At 37.8% G+C, this 19,948-nt stretch overlaps 2 protein-coding genes across 9 annotated transcripts in view; one reads left to right on the forward strand and one right to left on the reverse strand.

Moving 5' to 3' along the window:
- ZAR1L (zygote arrest 1 like) overlaps positions 1 to 7,816 on the reverse strand; it is a 48,486-nt gene extending 40,670 nt beyond the window's left edge. For all 8 annotated transcript variants that reach the window (XR_012079917.1, XR_012079915.1, XR_012079914.1 and 5 more), the window contains exons 1-3: positions 6,132 to 7,816; positions 5,490 to 5,582; positions 3,835 to 3,909 (exon numbers count right to left, since the gene is read on the reverse strand). Coding sequence is in view for 2 of the 8 variants with exons in the window: in XM_072976095.1 (XP_072832196.1) it covers positions 3,835 to 3,909; positions 5,490 to 5,582; positions 6,132 to 6,869 (906 nt within the window). In the remaining 6 variants the exon portion in view is untranslated. The remainder of the gene's footprint in view (positions 1 to 3,834; positions 3,910 to 5,489; positions 5,583 to 6,131) is intronic.
- Positions 7,817 to 8,772: 956 nt separating this feature from the next.
- Positions 8,773 to 19,948, forward strand: part of BRCA2 (BRCA2 DNA repair associated) — a 45,956-nt gene continuing 34,780 nt past the window's right edge. Inside the window, exons 1-10 of the mRNA XM_072976099.1 lie at positions 8,773 to 8,870; positions 9,565 to 9,670; positions 11,725 to 11,949; positions 15,409 to 15,517; positions 16,136 to 16,182; positions 16,275 to 16,315; positions 16,546 to 16,657; positions 17,408 to 17,457; positions 17,685 to 17,801; positions 18,636 to 19,731. Of these exons, the coding sequence (XP_072832200.1) occupies positions 9,604 to 9,670; positions 11,725 to 11,949; positions 15,409 to 15,517; positions 16,136 to 16,182; positions 16,275 to 16,315; positions 16,546 to 16,657; positions 17,408 to 17,457; positions 17,685 to 17,801; positions 18,636 to 19,731 (1,864 nt within the window). The 5' untranslated portion in view covers positions 8,773 to 8,870; positions 9,565 to 9,603. The remainder of the gene's footprint in view (positions 8,871 to 9,564; positions 9,671 to 11,724; positions 11,950 to 15,408; positions 15,518 to 16,135; positions 16,183 to 16,274; positions 16,316 to 16,545; positions 16,658 to 17,407; positions 17,458 to 17,684; positions 17,802 to 18,635; positions 19,732 to 19,948) is intronic.

Raw genomic sequence — 19,948 nt, forward strand, 5'->3', positions numbered from 1 at the left:
TCAAAATTAATTACCACCGCTCTATCTTCTGTATGTCCATAGCTAAATAGAGTTCAGTTGAGCTTTACCTTTTGTATTTTTTAATTTATTTACTATTGTATCATTTTGTTTATTTTATCTTCATTGGGGGGAGGTAATTAGGTTTATTTTTAGAGTTGGTACTGGGGACTGAACCCAGGACCTCGTGCATGCTAAGCATGTTCTCTACTGCTGAGCTACACCCTCCCCCGAACCTTTTATATTTTGAATGCAGGCATTTTTATTTTCCAAATGAGAGTCTCAAATATGATTTATCAAACACTGTTTTTCATTTTCCACCCCATTGATAAATATGCATCCTGAACAAAGTTCTAAATAGCAATACTCATATGGTGTTTACTATATGCACTGCTGTAAGCACTTTACATAGCTTACTTCATTTAATCCTTACATCACCTTTATAAGGAAGAAAAAGCTCAATTAAAAAAACTTAAAAAAAAAAGTCAGGATTTACTCTAAAAGGTAGGTCTCTGCTTCTGGCAATGATGGATTAGGTAGTTTTGACCAAGTCTCCTGCTTAGGACTACTAGAAAAGCTGAGCAAAGAAAATGATCATTGAAAATGAGAACTCTCTGAAGGCACTGAAGAATTATCAAACTATTAGAGAAGGAAACCCAGAAACACAAGTGAGTCTGACATTCGGGTCTACATTTCTCTAAAGGCATCTGCCACTTCCAGGAGAAGTGAAAGGCAGCAGGAAGCTGAGAATGAGTTAAATAAGTTGATTAGGCTGAGGGATAATCTTAAATATATCAAAATGGAAGAGCCCTGATAAACAATTCAGGTTTTGTGTTGGTAACTGATAAGATGTACCCAAAGAATAAGGATGAACCAGACTTGACCAGCCTTCCCAGATGCTGAAGCCCTGCTTCCAAACAGCTCAACCTTGACTGGAAAACAGTAACCAGAAATTGCAAGTGTCCCTATCAGCCTGACAAAGGCAAACAATTCTTCTGTGGAAAAAGAGACTATCCTAGGCCTCAAATTATCACTATAATTTTTCATAGACAATATCTAGCACTCAAAACAACCGGGTATATGATGAGAGGGCAACATACTTGAAAATCAAGGAAAATGAAAAGGACAGCGACAGAACCATAGGGGATTAAGTTAATGGAGTTATCTGGTACAGATTTTAATTATGCCTACTATGTTTTAAGAAATGAGACTGATATTTCCAGAGAATTGGACATTTAAAAGGACATATTTCTAGTACTGCAAAATGCAGTAACTAATCAATAACTCAATAGGTGGGTTTGATAGCAGATTGGGAAAAGCTGAAGGAAAAATTACAGAAATGGAAAATACTTTAGTAGTTATCCAAAACTGAAGCAAGGAGAGAAACAAAAACATAGGAAATATAGAAAAGAGCATAAAGGTATAAGGGATATGATGAAAAGTCTAATATGAGTAATCAGAAGAAAGAAAAACGGAGGCAAAAGCAGTATTTTAAAAATAATGGCTCATCGTTATGGAAGACTTTATGGAGATCCCTCAAAAAACTAAAAATGGACTTACCATATGATCCAGCAATCCCACTCCTGGGCATATACCCAGAGGGAACTCTAATTTGAAAAGATACATGCACCCCAATGTCCACAGCAACACTATTTAACATAGCCAAGCCATGGAAACAACCTAAATGTCCATCAACAGATGACTGGATAAAGTAGTTTGGTATATTTATACAACAGAACACTACTCAGCCATAAAAAAATAAAATAATGCCATTTACAATAATATGGACAGACATGGAGATTGTCATTCTAAGTGAAGTAACCAAGAGAAAGAAAAATACCATACTGGGGGGAGGTCACATATGTGGAATCTAAAAAAAAGACAAAACAGAAACAGACTCACAGACATAGAAAACAAACTTACGGTTACCAAGGGGGGAAGGGAGTGGGAAGGGATATATTGGGAGTTCGAGACTTGCAGATACTAACAACTACATATAAAATAGATAAACAAGTTTACACTGTATAGCACAGGGAACTATATTCAATATCTTGCAGTGACCCATAATGAAAAAGAATACGAAAATGAATATACATAGTATGACTGAACTGTTATTCGCTGTACACCAGAAATTGATACAACGTTGTCAACTGACTATACTTCAATAAAAAAAAGGAAAAAAAGATAATGGCTCATAATTTTCCAAAAGTGATAAAAATCTTCAAGCTACAGATTCAAGAAACACTGTGGATTACAAGAAGGACAGATACAAAAAAACCACAACTTGGCATATAATTATAAAACTCCTGAAAACCAAGGCAGAGAGAAACATCTTAAAAGCAAACAGACTTAAGAAGGTAAGAAATATTACTTCAAAGAAGCTGCAATAAGCCTAATAGCCAACTTTACAGAAACAATAAACGTCAGATCCTTAAAGGGCAGAAAAAAACTACTGCCAGCCTAAAAAAGTTCTACTCAGCAGAAGTATCCTTTAAAAAAGCTATCCAGACAAAGTAAACTGTTGTCACCTTCAGATCTGCGCTACAGGAAATATTAAAATGTGTTCAAGTAAAAGGAAAGAGGTCCCAGATACAAAAAGGACCTAAGAGCAACAGAAAGGGTAAATACGTAGCTAAAGCTAAATTAAATATGACTATATGAAATAACGTCTTGTGAAGTTTAAAACTGACATATACAACAACAGCAAAGAAGCTAGTATGAAGTGATAAGGAATTATAGTGTTATGAGGTCACTGCATTGCTAAGGAGAGGTAAGACTGACTTATCAGAGTCCACATAAATTGTTACAGAATCACACTGTCATCTCTAGGGTAACTACCAGAAGAACACTAAAGAATGAATAACTGTCAAGATAATGGAGGGGGTAGATTTTTTTTAAAAAATCAATTCGAGTGAACACAGGAAAAATGGAGTAAAATATTAAGAAAATATATTTAAATCCAAAGCAATATTAAACAATAAATGAGAATGTCAGAGTAGAAAATCAAACAATAAAATAAACTATTAGACTAATTTTTTAAATTATTTATTTCTAAGTAGTAAAAAATATTTTTAACTAAGTGAAGGATTTAGGTTAAAAAAAGTCGATTATGAAAATTAACTATGTCACACTTTTCTGAAAAGCTGAAAACAGACATTTCCTGCAAGCCATTTTAAGTAAGAGCTCATCAAATTCTGTGACTTCCTAGACACTGGTGACAACATGGAATCAGATCACAGTTCTAATACTATCTGTTTAACGTTAGATTTTCTTATTGAATTTGAGCTTACTGGTCTGTATCATGGGTATAACACCTACATCAAAGGTTAGATTATAGGAGACTATGCAAAGCACTTAGACCCAAGGCTGGTACATAGTAAAGGCTTAATAAAGGTTACCTATTAAATTTATTACATCCAAAGTATACCTAGGGTGTTTGAGGAAAAACTCACACACCCCATACATAAACACATCCCATAAGGCAACTTAAGAGTAAATCTCCCTCGCCCTCAAAAAACCTAGAATTTTTGCTCTCTTTTCTAAAACATAAAAATTCAAACATATACACAAAATGTTATAACTCACAGAAAAAAAAATGTGACAATGAGTGTGTATATGTCCATGAATGACTGAAAAATTGTGCTGAACACTGGAATTTGACACAACACTGTAAAATGATTAAACAATAAAAAATGTTTTAAAAAAATTCAAACATATAGAAAACCTAACACTCATACACAAATATCCAAGGCTATCAAATCCTAACATTTGCCACAGAAGCTTCATGCTTAAGAATGGAAACATTATAGACCCAATGGAAATATTCTGTTTGCTTACCTGGCACTGGATTGCTTCTACCCGATAAGGGTTAAAACTCTTTTGGCATTTGCAACAGAGTTGTTTGAAATAAACCTAGAGAGAAATTTGTCTTTTATACAAGCTTATATGTACCCTAGGCTCCCAGTTAAGTAATCCATTCCTCCACCTTGTATCTTGCCTTTGCCCAGCTTTGCCCAGCTTTGCCCAGCTTGCTTTTGCCCTGAGGTCTTAGGTTCTTCTAGTGCTACCAGTCACTTTTTCTTTATTCTCTGAACCTCATTTTCCTTACCTGTAAAATCGAGATTAACACCACCTTTTTCTAAAATTCTGACAATTACCTAATAATGTCCACAAAGCACCATAGTAAAAGTCTTCAGTGGGAAGTACCTAGTATAATTGTATTCATTGTGCAGGCAGGATCCCTGACCTTTTGTCCCAGTCTATTTGCCTGTACCTTTTCATTTTTTTCAGTGTTTCCCCACTTGAACTTCAAATTACTTACAGTTACCTACCAGTACATGTGATTTTTAGGCTGTGGGCATTTTCTTGTGCACTTTTCCTCCCTTCCTCAACTTGGTGAACTCCTCCTACTTCAAAACCTTTAAAGCCCTGCTTGGACATCACGATGTCTTCCCTCTGAGAGGGTTAATCGTCCCCCTCCTGTAGCATTTCCATACACTTCCATGCCACAGGTGCCAATGCAGCTACTGCCAAACCTTGTTTTGTCTGCGTTACTACTATCAGAATAAATTTCTTCAGGGTTAGTTCTATGTCTTGTTCTTTGTATTCTAGTACCATTGTTTGGATTAAACCCCCTGTTTTTCTTCTGGCAGGAGAAGGAAAGTAATTTAAAAATCTGTTCACCTCCAATGACTAGTAAATGGCTAGTGAAAAAAAATCCAGTTATCATTCAGGCCTTAGCATGCTTCCTTGCCCTCTCCCTCTACAGCCCTTAAGCCAGAAAAACAGTGTCTAAAATGCAGCCACACAGGAGACGAACTCAAATGCCTGCAGAAGGTAATGAGATAGACCAGGTGTAGATTGTAACAAAATGATCGGCCCACACCCAGGGGAAGGAGAGAGCTGCTTGGCCCCTGCCTACCGGCTCTCACATTGAAATGAGTGTTTAATGACCAGAATCTGACTGTTAGGAAAATCTGGAAATGCAGAATGTGAACTCTTTCCCAATCTTAATATATTGACGACTAAATCAAAATGGGGGTTGGGGGTGAGGGACTGCTTAGCTTAAACAAGTCTAACTTTTACAATACATTATTTCTCTTATTGCCCCACCTTGTGGACAGACTGGAAATTTTCCATAGCTAAGGCCCAGCTAAGGACCTGTTGAAAATATATCAACTAAATAGTAATTATAGAAAGTCTCAATGTACACAAGAGCAAGCGTTCATCTAAATTACCCAACATTTTGTACGACAGGAGCTACCAAACCAAATATAACACCAAGATACAGTTCAGGAACCTCAAGAGCTGATGGGGACAGTCCAATTCAGTTCAACTCAAACATTCACTGAGCACCAACTCCATGCCTGGCATTAAGGATGCCAAGATGACTGACAGAGCACTACCGTCATGTTCCGTTAGCAAACATTCTTCCTCCGTTTAGCATCTGTGCTGCCCCATCCTTCTCCCGTGACCCACTCACTTTTACTTACCTTATTAGTTCCAGAAATGCACCACACGTAAGCACTTTCCCATCTGGTCTTACAATCTTTGCAGTGAAAATAGCCGTATTTTGGTTCTAAAAACTGCAAATCAGGAGGAAAAGGTTTTTACTACTTTGAGAGGGTGGGAAAAAACCAAATCCCTCTTTCCTTGTGACTTTGTATAAGGGGAAAAAAAAACAAACAAGGAATCTCCTTAACCTCATTCGTTGCTCTTCTCAAGGTCACTCCACTAACTAAGCGTCTCAGCTCTCAAGGGCTGGTTACTCTAGAACGCTTCCTGCTGCTCTCACATTTTTCCAATCTATTTTCCCCAAGGCCGCTAGCCCCATCTGCACAAACTGAAGATCTCATGATGTATTTCACAAACCTGAAACCCATCTTTGTCTCCTCATTCCCGATACTATGGTTCCCAAACTTTAGTTTTTACAGGCTTAAGGTCAGCACCCTACTTTATCAAAAAGTTACATAACACAGTACTTGCAAAATACATGTTTTCTAATCTTCCTCTCCTTCATCAAATAAAGGCGAGAAGGCAGAAAGGATTCTACTTTTATCGCCCCAGAAATGGAAAAAGAGGAAAAGAGAGGGTAGGACCCGCAGAGGGCTGAGGCGAGGGGAGAGGAACCTCACCTGAAAGTTGGACTTCCGGAGAGGAGGGCCGGCGTCTCCCTGGGCTTGCTTGCTCTTCCCTTCCTGGGGACTCGAGGCATCTTCCCCCACCAACTCCTCCCGCGGCTGCAGTTCCTCGCGGGGGTCCTCCTCCCCACTTGGCGTTGGTGGTGGCTGCTGCTGCGGCTGGCTGGCCTCCACAGGACCCGAAAGCGCCTTCCTCTCCCCGTCTTCCCCATCCTTCCGCAGCCGCACCAAGCCCCTGTGGCCCATCACTGGCGAATAGACTCCCCAGGCTAACATGGGAGGCTTGTGACCTAGGCTGCCCCAGGGGGAGCGGCTGCGCAGGGTGCGAGGCCCCAGAGAGCACTGGACGGACTTGTCCACCCGCGGGCTCACCTGCACGCCCACCTCCTTGGTGTTGGCCTTGCATAGCCGTAGGCTCAGGCTGGGGTTCATCTGCGAGAGAATGGCCTTAAGCTGGGCCCTCTTGTAAGGGTCCACGTAGTAGTCAGGGGCGTTCGAGGGCACCAGCAGCCCCGGTCTGGCCAGGAAAGCGGGGGGACCGTTGTTTTGCCCCCAGTCGGGCTGTTTGTGTTCAGAGAGTCCAGGCTGGCCCAAAGGCAGCGTGTTGCCATAGCCCGGGTACAAACCGTACGGAACACGGACGAAGCGCTCCATTCGCCCACCGGGCGCCCAGGCGCAGCGCAGTATCCCAGAGTAGTTTGTTTGTGTCCTTGTTTTGCCTTCCACCTTCATCCGCCCCCTTTCTCCAGATCAAGTTGGTTCAGGCTTATCCCGAGCTTCTCCATTTATTTCAGATTCTGATGGGTGCTGCTGCCTATTATCCTAATTGGAGGGGGGAAGGGATCTCCCTACCAACAGAGGTCTAATTTGCCACCTGACCCTTAATTGCTCTTCCCTGCCTCTTCAATTCACTGCTCCTGAATCTTTTTTCAAAGCTGTTTTTCATTTAGCTTCTTATTCACACACATGCTTTAATTAGCAATTCATTAATTTATTACCATAATGACTTAACATTTAGGGATCCTGTTTTGAAAGATACTGTACATGGAATACAAGCAGTAAATTATTCGAACTGCCACCCTAGAAGAATGAGTACAAGGAAGAAAGTGTATTATAGCCAAGCTAATGAATGTAAAAAACCTGAACACAGGAGCAAGTTGCATTAAGTTATGGGGGGGTTGGGGGACAGTGCATATAATGAAAAACATGCTTTTCAGAGGGTTATATGACATGTCAACGGTTCGCATTAGCCCACTCTAGTGAGGACCTCTCTCCCCCCCCAAAAAAGTAGGGGAGAAAAGCAAATAGTTCTGATTTAGAAGGTAAATGCAGATTTAATTGCAGGATATTTAAGTATCTGAAGTCTCCCAGGCTTGAATTGAAACCTGAGCCTTGTTTACCAGGCAACTTACTTAACTCGGTGATTCAGTTTCCCCATCTGACAATACTAACCGATTTATAAAATTATTATAAGATTAAATGTGATATTGCTTATAAAGCACAAAGCAGAATAATACGTAGGTGTTCATCAAGTTGTAGCTGTTATTGGGTAAGGGTTACAGGCCTGTGTTTCTTCACTATTTAGACCTAGGTGATCAAAAGCTTTGGTATTTATCAACATTGGTAAGGCTTCCTACTACAGCTAAGGATTATGAATAAACTAAAATGACAACTAAGGAACTAAGTAGAGGCCACCCTTTCGCTAATCCAAGATGCCTCCGCTGTTTACTGCTCAAGAGCCTTCTGGAAACAGCAAGGCCCATGACCCACCCTCACCTCCAGAATCCAGCTGAAGGCTTTCTAGGTCACACAATAAACCTGAGTGAAGCCGTGTGCTAGGCATATCACCGATCTTGCGAATGATGAGACTGCCGTCTTCCCGGGCAGTTTGGAGGGGAAGTCTGGCACAAAACAGGGTGCCCCAGGAATGCCAAGGATACTACGGAAGCCTGCAGAGGGAAGGAGCTAACACTGTAGGAGACTTAAGGTGGGTTCCACAATTTTTCAAGCAGGGACACCGGCTCAGAGGTCTTGGAAACCTGCTGCCTAAGAGCAACACGCGGACTACAGCTAAAGTTCCTCTGGCTTCGAAACTCAGCCCCTTCCACTCTACAGGGAGCACAAAGCTGGGCAAGGGGTCCTCCACAACCACGGGCCACTCGGGGGCTTTCTAACGTCTGCCCACTTTAGGGCACGCACCTTCTTTTCACAGAACAAAGACCTTTCAAAGACCCCAGGCCGTGTCATCCAAACGTGAGACGGAGCAGAGAGAAGGGCGTAAAAGTACTGTGAAGGGGAGCAAGCTGGGGCGTATACATAGGGCGTTGTCCCTCCAAGCAGCGCGGCCTGGTACTCTGCAGCCTCAGGAGAAGAGAACAAGCGCCCCAGCGCGCTCCTTAGCGGCTCGTGACTGACGGTCAGGCAGCTGAACAAGGATTGGCTTTTGCCACAAGGAGAGGCGGGGCCCGCCCGGCCAGAGCCTGACTTCCGGGTGGCGCGCGCGCTGCGTGCTGCGTCATGGCGTCATCGCGTGACGTGGCCCGAACGGGCTTTTGGCGGGAGCGTCCGAAACCCAGGGGGCGGAGGCGGGGCTGCCGGGGCTCGGCGCCTTGGGGTTGTCTGGGGAAGTGGGTCACCGCGAAAAGGAGCTTGAGGGGTCAGATTTCTGATCCCAGTGCCGGCGCGGCATTTGTCAGCCTACTCTGGCCCCAAAGAGCTGCACCCCCGAAGGCGGTTAGTGGCGGCAGGGGTGGAGACGGGCCAGCCTTCCGCGGTCTCGGGCGGCGGGGAGCGCATCTCACGCTGGGTGGGAGCCGCGGCCTCCGGCACTCGGTGGTCCCTTCCAGCCCCACGCCGACAGGGGAAAGGGACATCCGGAGGTTCGAGCCCCGCCCCTTCCCGGGGACTCCATGGCCCAACTGGGCGCCGCCGGTCCCAGATGCTCCGATCTGAAATTTACTTCGTTGGAAACACGATAAAGTTACTTTGGGGGAATATTGCTATTTTGGAGAATGTTTTATAGCCTGTGGCACACAGTGCCTGCCTTATTTAGTCTCCAGGTAATTGCTGTGTTATGGAGATTTATTGATTGGCGATTGTCAAACGATGTTCATCTAATAGCCGTCGCTAACTGCGCAGCCACGCGTGACTAGATAGCTGCCTAAAGGTTAAATAACAAAAAACTCTGTTCTTGAGTCGTACTAGCCACATTTCAAATGCTTAAAGTCGCTAGTGGCTGCTTTATTTGGACGGCACAAATATAGAATGCGCCCTTCATCGCGGTGAGTTCGGTACTTGTCCCCAAAACGGGACCGAGGTAAATAAACAATGTTACTTTAGGCAACTTTATCCGCTTCCGATTTTACCACAGAGTCTCTTAACAAGAACTGCATCCCTGTGAACTGTATTTTGGTGTTCTCTTTTGCAGACTCATTTACCAAACGTTGGAGTAATATTGTAGATAAAAATGCCTATTGGATGCAAAGAGAGGCCAACTTTTTTTGAAATTTTTAGGACGCGATGCAACAAAGCAGGTATTGATAGATGTTATATAAATTGAGCAATTACATTGAGAAAAATGTTTTCAGAAAAATGTGTAATTGTGCATGTTTGCTGAAAAGAATACAGTACTTCTTGTTTTTGTTTACACCATAAACTGCTCTGTAGAATCAAATTAGTTAAGAAAATAATCCTTTTCAGTTAACCAAATGGTAAGTACAGACCCCATAGTGGATAAAGAGCTGGCTGGCCCCTTGATTAGCAGAAGAGTTGTTTTTAAAAGCAGAGAATTTCTAGAAAGTCAGAAGCACTGGTGATGTGATAGCGGAAGTTGTCACTTTTTGGTCTCAGTACTCCTTACACTCTTAAAATGATAGGGGACCTCAAAGAGCTTTTGTTTATGTAGGATACCATATTAGAAATTAAAACTAAGAACTTAAAAAAATTTATTCTTTTACTTAATAACAGAACATTGCATAGTAACATGAATAACATTTTTATGAAAAATAACTTCAAAAAGAAGTGAGAGGAGTGGTATTATTTTAAAATTTTACAGTTCTCTATAGTATTACTTAGTAGAAGATAGTTGGATTCTCATACCCATTTCTGCATTTAATCTGTTAAAGGTATTTTGGTAAAAAGTATATATGAAGAAAACCCAACCTCACACAGCAGTGTAGTTAGAAAAAGGAGTATTTCTTTAGCCTTCAGTTAATTGTGGGTATTTTTCTTTGATACTTAAGACAAGTGGTAGTTTCTTAAAAGTTGCAGTGTGGAATCTGAAACCATGTAGTGAATTTTTCATGCTCTTGTTACATTAAATTCAATTAGTTTTTCTTGCACCTTGAATAAATCTTTCATCCATGCATAGATTATTTGAAAAAAATTGATGTTCTGAATTACCCAAGATATTCCATATATTGACACATTGCATTAGACATGATTTAAAAATTACATTGGTTAATTCACTGATCTCATCAGAAAAGTCTTTTAAGATTGGGAAAATGTCAAGCTCACAGGGGCTGATAAAGTTTTACAAGATTCTGATTCTCATTTGAAAGCTCCCATTTTATCATCGGCAAAAACTGTTCTTTTCCTTGCAGTAACAGGCCCACTTATGTCATTTTTGAGAAAATGTCTGCTAAATCATCCAGCTCAGAATAACTTTGTTGTTCTTTCTAGTAAAAATGGCTTTCCATGAAAAAACTACTAATTCAGTCAACAACTTGTGATGAGTGCTTTTCTAGATGAGTACTTAAATATGCAGAAATGCTTCATGCATGCTTTGTATTTTGTTACAGAGAATATTAAAAAGATGTACTCGAGGGTTAGGCTTTAATAAAACTAACTTCTGCTGCTTCGTTAAGGACACTTTAAGTTAAACTTGCTTTTTGTTTTTGATTTTTTTTGTTGTTTTTTTTTTTAACAAGTAATGATAACAAAGGATACAATGACTAGTACAGTTTTTTGCTACTGCCTTGACTCATGCAAAGCTATCTTTAGTTTTACCCACCAGTGGTGCAAATATCAACATTGTGAAAAAGACAAATGATGCCTAATATTATGAAAATAGTTTTGACTATTTCTCTTGAAAGGATCTTGGGGACCTTCCTCTCAAATGATCCACAGACCACACTTTGAGAACCACTACTTTAAGGGTGGATAGATTATAGGAGAAATTTTGTCATTAACAGAGAATCTATTTATTCCATTTTATTTGTGAGTCTACATGTTTCTTGTACTGTAGATTTGTCACATCCACTTTTGTAGTGTTGATAATTATTTGAATTGGATCTGTGGAATGTATTCTTATTATGGATGAGTTTTGCTTCTGACTTGTGAATATAAAAGCAAATTTTAGAAGAGCTAATATTGCTAATAATCCCCTTGCAATTTTTGTAAACTCTTGTTACACCTTACTACAGATTCAAAAGAGAACAGATTAATGGTCTTGTTTAATTGGTATGCCTTAAAAGTAATCCACAGTCAAAATCTGAAGCATCCTTTTCTTTATCATAATCTTTCCTGGCTCATGGATTTTATTGTGTCACTGATTAAAACTGAGATGAGATCTTTATTTTTCTTACAGACTTAGGACCAATAAGCCTTAATTGGTTTGAAGAACTTTCTTCAGAAGCTCCACCCTATAATTCTGAACCTTCAGAAGAATCAGAATATAAAATCAGCAGTTACGAACCAAACCTATTTAAAACACCACAGAGGAAACCTTATCATCATTTGGCTTCAACTCCAATAATATTCAAAGAGCAAGGTCCAACTCTGCCACTGTACCAATCTCCTTTAAAAGAGCAAGGTAAATTCAGATTAGATTTAGGTAAGTAATGTGATGTGGTTGACTAGACGAAAACATGAACTAGTCATTCAGACAAAACTGTGTTAAAAACCCCAGCTCTGTTGTTAACTGTTTTAATTTGGTCAAGTCAACCTCTCTGGCCATACTTTCCCCACTTGAAAAGTGGAAATGATGAAAATAATACCTAGGTTTGGATTAAATCAAACTATGTAGGTACTTAATAAATGTTTTCCTTCTTCCTTTGATTAATATATCCTGTCTACTGAGATTTGCTAAATTATATCTTTCCTATACAAAACACACACACACACGACTTGTTTTGATGTTAAACTAAACTGTATTTCTGCAGGCTATCACAGAGGACAGAGATTAGTTTTAACAGTTGCTGTAAATTTGTCTTTTGATTTGCTATCACTTTCCCTGGCCTATGTGCCAGATGCTTGCAGTTTACTACACACTAAGATTATATATTCATTCAAATATTTATTACCTGCTTGATTTAAGTAACATACTCTCCCTTTCTTTGGAGTATTACTCTCTAGTAAGGAGAAATTAGCAGTACACAGATAAAGGATAGTCTAAGGTTGAATGTGGTACATGCCAAAAGAAAAGGACAAAAACTGTATTGAGAATTAAGAGTAAAGAAAGCATAAATAGTATTGAGGGAATTAGAGAATGATTCAGTTGAATTAAACCTCAAAGAAGAGATGAGATTCAGAAATTTGAAGATGGAATAGAGTGAGTATTCTAGGCAGAGGGAAAAACATGAGGAATATGTAGTTTGTTAAGAGAACAGCAAGTAATTCAGACTGTTTGGTGTGTTACATGTCTGAAAGGGACCCATAAACAACCTAAGGCTGAAAAGAGAAGATGTAGAGGCAGGCATTGAATGCCAGGCTAAAGAAATTGAATTTATTTGATAGGTGTTGAGCAGAGAAATCACATGCAAATTTAATCATGCTACTTCCTGCTTCAAACCTTTGATTACCTCCCTTTGCCCTCATGATAAAATCCAGATCCTTAATATGCTCTACAAGGTCCTTTATAATCTGTTCTCTCATAACTCTTGCCTCATTTTGCCATATTCCTCTTCCCATCCACCCTCAATTTACTCTTCATTCATACGGAATTTCTTTTTGAAACCACCATGCTCTGTGGCTCTTACACACTGTTATGTTACCCCTGCCCAGAACTAACTTACTCCCTCCTACTCCCTCGTCTAGCTGAATGGCACTCATCTTTCAGATCTTGACTTACCTCTCTGCTTCTGGGAAGTATTCCCTGTTGCACTCACTTAGCTTCTAGTGAAGGAGACTTACATAAGCATTTGTAGAGTGATAAGTGCTATGAAAGAGGAAACTCGTATTAGAAAATGCACATCCAAAGGAGATGTAGGTAATGGGCAAAGATTTTCTTGTATGTTATTGGATACCTAATGTATACATAGTGTGTATTCAGTAAGTATTTGTAGAATAAATGAATATTTATTTTGCATAGAAATCCTAATAATCTGGCAGCAGTCTTTGGAGATATGTTTTTCAAAATGTGATGCCTGGACCATTAGAATCTTCTGAAGTGCTGACTGAAAAGGAAGATTCCAGGCACTACTGAGCAGCTGTTAAATTAGAATCTCTGGGCATGGAGGTCATGACTGTACATTTTAAACTAATTGGGTGATTCTTATAGATCGAGAAGCCTGGGGGCAGAGAGATGAATCAGGAGACATAGAGTGGTCCAGGTGATAGGGGGCAAGTGCCTGAATTAGAGTTAATGGTAGTGAAAGTAGATGTGGAAGATAGGAACTACAGGACCCTGTATTAGCCTAGATGTGGAGGAGTCAAAAGAAAGGATCAAATCACAGGTTTGGGGCATGACTAAGAATGCAGTGGTGACATTCATAGAAATTGTAAGCACTGGGGGGAAAGGAGGTTTGGGAGGGAAAAGGTTTGAAAGGATTGAAAAAAGAAGTAAGTTGAGGTTTGGGCTGCAGTTTGAGACAGTAGTGGGATGTGAAGGTGGAGATGTCCTGAGGGCTTTTGAGAATACAAGACTAAAACTATAGAAAGAATACAGGTAGGAGAGAAAACTGTAGGAATCAACTGTCTGCTTGGAAGGTGAGAAAGTCATCATATAGGGTGAGAAAATTGATTATGATGAGGCCTCAGATGAAGGCGTAGAGAATATTTAGCAGATGAAATGTGGAAGAGAACACAGAAAAGGGAATCACTGATTCAACAAATGACCCATGCTTACTTTGTGCCTGGCAGCTTGCTTGGCATTAAGGATACAAACATGAATAAGATGGCCTTTGAGCTCTAGGAACTCAGTCTTACATGGGAGAAAATATGTAAATATACTGGTTGGTATATGTTATAATAGCATGTACAAAGTACCTCATTGTGGACACAACATTGTAAAATGACTATAACTCAATAAAAAAATGTTTATATAAAAAAACAACAACAACAAAGTACTACATTGTGGGCACCGTAAAGGGAACAGCCATCTACCTTAGTGGTCAGGAAGAGCTCCATAAACCAGCTTATACTGAATCTACAGAATCTTGAAAGACATACCTAGAGTCAGTGGTTCATTCTCTAATATTAACCTGCTGGGAATTGTCGATGTATAACCAGGAAAGGACAGGAACGAATTAATAAGGCACTCTGGACTCACTGCTGAGGAGTTAACTTTTTTAAGATTATAGTGCATAAATAATTCTGTTCACTGTAGTCTCCTGAGACCTTTTGCTTCTAAGTTTACTTTAAATTCAGTATTGAAATGGAAGAATAAGACTGGAGCTGTTTTCTAACCTTCTTAGTTCAATTCTAACATCTAATACGTTAATTTTTTTAAGTTATCCTTAAAATCACATGAGGAAATGTGCTATTTCTTCTTCTTAGCAGTCCTTCCTTTTGCATAAAATCATATGAGTTTATCTTCAGCATCATTCAGCTTTATGAGATTCTTAAATTATTCGGGAAATACTTATTTGGGGATGAACTTGGTTTTGCCTGGTTCATTTTTTTACTTTTTATTTTTTACAATTTCTATTCTCTTGCATTCTTTTTATTGATGAACCAATATTAATGCTTTATTATTAACTAAAGTCCTGTGTTTACATTAGGGTTCACTCTTTGTACAGTTTATGGATTTTGGCAAATGTGTAATGTCGTGTGTCTACCAACTGCAGTATCATGCAGAATAGATTCACTGCATCACTCAAGATACCTTACTCATATTATATGCTGCATATGGCTGTTTGAATTGGGACAGACATCCTTTGAGACATCCCTTTTTTGAAAGGAGTCAGCAAACTGAAAAACCAATTCAGACTGAATTCCCCATGCATCCTCCTTCCCAGTATAGATGAGACTTTTTGTTTTTAAATACTTCCAGAGAATGAAAATTTACAATCCAGAACATATATATCCTCACTGAATTATTGTACTGTTTCAGGAAAGGATGTTACCAATAGTAAACATAAAAGTTTTTGCACAATGAAGGCCAAAGTGGATCAAGCAAATGATGTTACCAGCCCACCTCCAAATTCTTGTCTTAGTGAAAGGTATGATAAAGTTATTACATTAAAATACTTATATGAAACATTTTCCTAAATGTGATATTTGTTTTATTGGAATGAGTCTAATTTCCATGGTAACATCTTGCCTCAGAGCCTGGTAGAGGATAATTTCCTTTTAGGATGCATTTTTTAATACAATAATTTTTACATTAGAAACGTTTACTTTGTTTTTCTTATATTGTTGAATTCACTGGTTTTTCTGTATATCTATGGAATTTTTAAGTAACAAAAATTTTAATGATCAAAAGCAGTGCCTTTGAAATATCCATTTTAAACTAAATTATTTGTGTATTCTTTGGAAAGAATATGATACTATTATAGATTCATTTTACATAATTTTTAAATTTGAAATATACAATTCCCAGCAGCTAAAATTTGTGAGTACTTTATATATTACTTTCAATGAGGATTTTAAACATAATTTAGTGGTTACTCAATTCTTCATACTTTTTAAAATAATCTAAAAATATTACAAAACTAGTATAATTCTAGTAATTGATATGATTGAGAGTCCTTTTTATAAATAAGATTAGTATTTTGTTTCTTTTTGCTATTTTTGTTCTCTTTTGAATAATCTGAGGGATGTGTTTTATTTTGTTTCAGTCCTGTTCTACAATATACACATGAAACACCGCAAAGAGAAAAGTCGGGTATGGTTAAAAACAAGGCTTTTTATTTTTCAAATACTCTAAATTTTAATAAAAACAAAACTTAGTAATTTTTCCCCTTGTTTTATCCCCAGTGATATGTGGAACTTTATTTCATACACCAAAGCTCACGAAGGTAAATATTTTGCCTAGTTTATTTTCATTGCGTAGTCATTAATTTGACAATAGTGTCCTAACTTTGCCCTGAGATTTACAGATATGTATCTGCTGACTCACCTAGGCATTCAGTAACTGATAAATGAAAAAATAAGTGAATAGAAACATATTCTTAATCATCAGTGCACTTGAAATAGGAAATAAGTAATATAAAATATAAAATAAATAAACTATTTTCTTTATTTTCAGGGTCAGACACCAAAACGTATTTCTGAAAGTTTAGGAGCTGAGGTGGATCCTGATATGTCTTGGTCAAGTTCTTTGGCCACACCACCAACACTTAGTTCTACTGTGCTCATAGGTAATACTAGCAAATGTGTATTACATATGATGATGTTGATAAGTTATCATACGTACTGCTTCTGTTAAAAAAAAAAAGGAAGAGATAATTAGAGTGTAATCAAATTAGATAATACTGTCTTTGATAGGTGTGTTAGTAATTCAGAATAATTTCATTCTATGTAGTGTAGACTGAGGTAAGTCTCAAGTGCATTAAATGGTATTTTAGAGGAGTCAAATTTATATACAAACCAGGATGTTTTTTTTACTCTAGCAAAAATACATTCCATTTTGATTCCTCTTTAGCTGGATGGTTAACTTTCTTCTTTTCTTGTCAGATGAAATAATATAGGTAAAACATGTTGCAAAGTAAGAAATGTTTAACATATGACATGTCTTTCAACTGTATTATTATATATATGTAATACTAAGTCTGCAAGCTTTTGCTTTTAAGTCATGACCTGACAGGTTCATCTGATTTTCTAAGCCCTTATGGACAGAAATACCTGTACGTATTACCTTGTGGACAGTATTACCTTCAAGTCAGGATCACCAAACCATAGTTTCTTACCACCTTATGAGTGGTACTAAGGAAGTGTGAGTATAGCTTACCCACTGTGTTGATTGACCTCTCTATTTACTGTACTTGGATCAATTCATTTTGGTTCAAATGTGTACATTAATAAAATGCACAAAAAATACGTAAGTTTTGCATTAACCTCAGTGTATGATGTATAATACAGAATAGGTAAATTGAACTTTTTTTTTGCAGTCAGAGATGAGGAAGCATCTGCAGCTACATTTCCTAGTGATACTACTGCTGTAAGTAAACATGACAAATGATTATGCTATGGCAGTTGCATATGATTTTAGAATGCCTTGAAAAATTATCTTGCATTTTTCATTGTCTATGATTTATCTAAGCCTTTGGGGATGTCTCTAAACGTGATTTCTTTGACCCAAGAAACTCTGCTGTCTGTTTAAGGTAAATATACTGTATGCATTGTTAGAGTTTTTATACTTGTGATTTTAAAATATAACTTTTGCAGATTTTGAAAGGCTGTTTTTCTAACCATGATCAAAGTCTGAAGAAAAATGATAGGTTTATCCCTTCTGGGCCAGACAATGAAAATCAAAGAAAAGCTAAAAGTCATGGTAAGTCCTTTGTTTAATTGACCTGCTATTTTTAACTGACATCATTAAAGTATTGCTCCTCTTTTCTTAAAGAGAAGACACATTGCTTCTCCCTTCTTGATTATTGAAGGTATTGAGAATAAAAACTAAGTTTATTTAGATGAAAATGTTTAAACATCATGCTAGGATAATACTACTCAAGATGCTCTTGTGACACAAAAACAAAACAAAACCCGTTACTGCAAACGCAGAGATAGATAATAAGACTTATAACTGACAAAACGTTAAGACCTCATTTTCTAATTAGAAAGTAAGTGGTTGCAGATATACCAAAAGGTAACTAATCAGGTCATTGGAATATTACACATTCTTAGTATGTATCTATATCTGTATAAATGTGTAGGATTGGATGTCTGTGTATGTATATGTATAAAGTCAGATTTTACTCTGTGATAGGGCCACAAAATTAATTTGGAACATGTAGTTTGATAAATCTTAGAATATTAAATTGTGTATGTATATATGTGTATATAGATAGATAGATAGATAGATAGTAAAACTGAGTGAGGTCTGATTGAATGAGCTGATAAAGAAAGGTTATTAGGGATTGAGTGTGGATCAAAGGTTTGGGTACACTGGAATCAATTTTGACCAGAAGAGTGGGACAAGGTTGTTACCCCCTTACCCAAAAAATAGCTAGCACTCAGGATAACTTTTAAATGCTAGATTATGTGTTACTTAGAATATATACTATTTCTATGAAAAAAATTATGAGAATAATATGAATTATATGGTTGTGTTATAAAATGTTATTAACAGTGCTTCTATTTTAAATTTTAATAGAATTGGAGAAGATTTTAGAGGAGTCATTTGGTAACGGAAATAGCTGCAAAGATCATTTTGAAAAGTCAATGCCAAATGTCCTAGAAGATGAAGTACATGAAACAGCTGCAGATATTTCTGAGGAAGATAGTTTTCCAGTATGTGTTTCTAAATATAAAAGAAGAAATATACGAAAAGTAAAAACTGGCAAGACTAGAAAAAATATTTTCAATAAAACAAAAACCAATGAATATGAAGAAGCTGAAAAACAAATGACAGAAAATAAACATTCATTTGTATCTGAAATGGGACCAAATGACAGTGATCCATTAGATTCAAATGTAACAAATCAGAAGCTCTTTGGGAATGGAGCTGACAAAATCTCCCAGGAAGTTATACCATCTTCAGCATCTGAATGGTCTCAGCTAACTCTCTCTGGTCTAAATGGAACCCAAATGGAGAAAACGTCCCTACTGCATATTTCTTCTTGTGACCAAAATAATTCAGAAGAAGACTGCATAGGCACAGAGAAAGAATTTATCAACTTCATTACTTCAGAAAATTATTTGCCACATATTTCAAGCTTATCAAAAACAGTGAAGATATTAAATGAGGAAATAGTGGTAAATAAGACAGATGAAGGGCAGTGTCTTGAATCTCATGAAGATTCCACTGTTGTGGAAAAGCAAGCAATATCTGGCTCTTCTTTAATAGCTTCTCCACTTCAGGGTATTAAAAAGTCTATATTCAGGATAAGAGAATCACCGGAAGAGACGTTCAGAGCAGATTTCTCAAGTAATACGACTGATCCGAACTTTAAAGAAGAACCTGAGGCCTCTAAAAGTGGGTTGGAAATACAAACTATTTGCTCACATAAAGAGGATTCTTTATGTACAAGTTCAGTTGATAATGGAAGCTGGCCAGCCACTACCAAGAATACTTCTGTAGCTTTAAAAAATGCAGGTTTAATATCCACTTTGAAAAAGAAAACAAAAAGGTTTATTTATGCTATAAATGATAAAACATCTTATCAAGGACTAAAAATGCAAAGAGACCAGGAATCAGAACTAACTCACTCTTCAGCCCAATTAGAAGCAGACCATTTTGAAACACCACTTACATTTACAAACATTGATTCAGGTAACTCTTTGTGTGTTTTGTGTGTGTGTTTTGAATAGTGCATATAGTTTTATGGATGGCGATAAGCTCTCTCATCTGGATATGTGAGTCTCTTTAACCTTTTTAAAAAAACGTACTGCCTACTTTTATTCTGTAGTTTTTTTGGTTTGTCTTCTGTAGTGTTTTAGGGGTTTTTTAATCTATAATTTATATTCCTCTTTTTTTTAAATTGCAGTAT

The sequence above is a fragment of the Vicugna pacos genome, chromosome 14, assembly GCF_048564905.1.
Source record: "Vicugna pacos chromosome 14, VicPac4, whole genome shotgun sequence".
In the NCBI taxonomy this organism is placed as follows: Eukaryota; Metazoa; Chordata; class Mammalia; order Artiodactyla; family Camelidae; genus Vicugna; species Vicugna pacos.